A 1,911-nucleotide genomic window follows, 5' to 3' on the forward strand; every position below is an offset into this window, starting at 1 on the left:
TATACAGTCACATTTACGGATAAAAATAAAATTAAAATAAGCATGTAACAGCCACAAACAGAGGAAAAATAGCAGAGTAACTAGACTAATACATCATTTTAAATTTAGTCAAGTAAACCAACTACTCAAAAACTGAAATTACTGATAAAGTCTACTTAATTACTTTAACACTGCACTGTATACATACATATGACTTACAGTTGATATAAAGTGTTTATTTAATTCCTTATTATTGCATGGAAAAAATACCTGTTTGAGCTTTTGTGAAAGTGTTTTTTTGACAAGAATGGTTATGCTTATGGGGCTTACGGATGTGCTGGTTAAGGGGATAATTACATAGAAAAAAAAATAACCAAAACTAAGTTCTTCCCCACAAACATAATTGTGTGACACTCAGAACTTATTTTCTTAGCACTCTCATTTATTAAGATTAATACAGCAATAGATTCATTCAAATGGCAATGTGCTGGAACTACTGAAGCCACAGATATAAGTTGATATAAGAATTTTAAATGCCTTTTGAAAACGAGGATAGAAAAAACCATAGATCAAAGGATTACAGGTAGAGTTAAAATATCCAAACCACACCAAAGCATCAAAAACATCAACTGGAGTCAAAAAATTGAGAAAAGGATCAAGAGCAGTGGCAATAAAAAAAGGCAGCCAGCAAAGCAAAAAAGCACCTACAACAATGGCCACTGTTTTGGCTGCTTTTCTTTCTCTCTGTGCAGATGTTTGGCTCTTCATTTCACCCAAAGGCACTCTTTCTGACATAACTTTTGCATGTCTCCTTGCTACATGGAAGATCTTTATATAAAGAGAACTCATGATAGCCCCAGGCAGGAAAAATGTAAGACCTGAACATATAAGTGCCCACTGTCTGTTAAATATCAGAACACAATTCCCTAAACAGGAAATCTGTAACATAAGAACCTCTAGTCCTACCGAATTTATCCCTGAAAACACAATAGAAAAACTATACACAAAAGAAAACATCCATGCAAAGGTAATAAAAACAGTCACACCGTTGTTTGTGACCCTTGTTTTATACATTAAAGGGTCACAGATGGCCCAGTACCTGTCCATAGATATTATACTAAGATGTATTTTAGAAGAGATGCATAAAGACATATCTAAGCTTGAATGTACTTTACAAATGACATCTCCAAAATACCAGCACCCTTCAACAGATCGCACCATGCTATAGGGCATGACCAAAGTGCCTAGCAGACAGTCACATGCAGCCAGAGACTGAACGATCAGATGAGTTGGAGACTGCAGTTGTTTGAAGTGGGAGATGGAGATGATGACCAGCATGTTCCCAAAAACTGTAAGAAAAATAATGAGCAGCATTAACATATACATAGCCACTTTAACTGCAGTGAGGCGTTGTATTCTCGAACAAGAGTCTGGCTGAAACGGATAGCAGAGAAACACATTTTCAGCATATGCATCGGTCTTGTTTGGTGTCATTATGTGGACACTTAATAGCACAAAGTCATTAATTTTCATTCAAAGTACAAAAAGAGCAATTTCATAATTTAAAAGCTTAGTGAAGATCAGAATACAAGAAAAAAAACAATCATTACATGTACATGCTAATCAATGCTTATTGGTTTGTAAGCTAAGCAGTTTATGTGAATAATATACAACTAGACTCGACAGCTCAGTCTTGTGTATATATACTCTCAGATTTCTGTTATCCCACCTACATCTGTATGGGTTACCCGTGGTTACAAACACATATTAAACCCAGGAGATTAGAAAAAACACTGAAATGTAGAATGGATTAATGTATTATGTGTATGCGTGTGTGTGTGGGTGTGTTAATACGACTTACAATAATAATAAATAATAAAGTTAATAAAGTAAAATTAGTTCTTATACACAACAAAGTGAATGACACTTGTG

General features: G+C 34.7%; 1 protein-coding gene across 1 annotated transcript; it reads right to left on the reverse strand.

Moving 5' to 3' along the window:
• Positions 1-442: 442 nt before the first annotated feature.
• On the reverse strand, positions 443-1,498 carry LOC122323048 (trace amine-associated receptor 4-like). Its single transcript, XM_043216682.1, has one exon. The coding sequence runs from the start codon at positions 1,471-1,473 to the stop codon at positions 448-450; it is 1,026 nt and encodes a 341-aa protein (XP_043072617.1). The 5' UTR covers positions 1,474-1,498; the 3' UTR covers positions 443-447.
• Between the last annotated feature and the right edge of the window lie 413 nt (positions 1,499-1,911).

This window comes from Puntigrus tetrazona, chromosome 18, assembly GCF_018831695.1.
Source record: "Puntigrus tetrazona isolate hp1 chromosome 18, ASM1883169v1, whole genome shotgun sequence".
NCBI classification, from domain to species: domain Eukaryota; kingdom Metazoa; phylum Chordata; class Actinopteri; order Cypriniformes; family Cyprinidae; genus Puntigrus; species Puntigrus tetrazona.

Bases quoted from the DNA above. Each gene is read 5' to 3' on its own strand.
- LOC122323048 (XM_043216682.1), bottom strand. From the start codon at position 1,473: ATGACACCAAACAAGACCGATGCATATGCTGAAAATGTGTTTCTCTGC.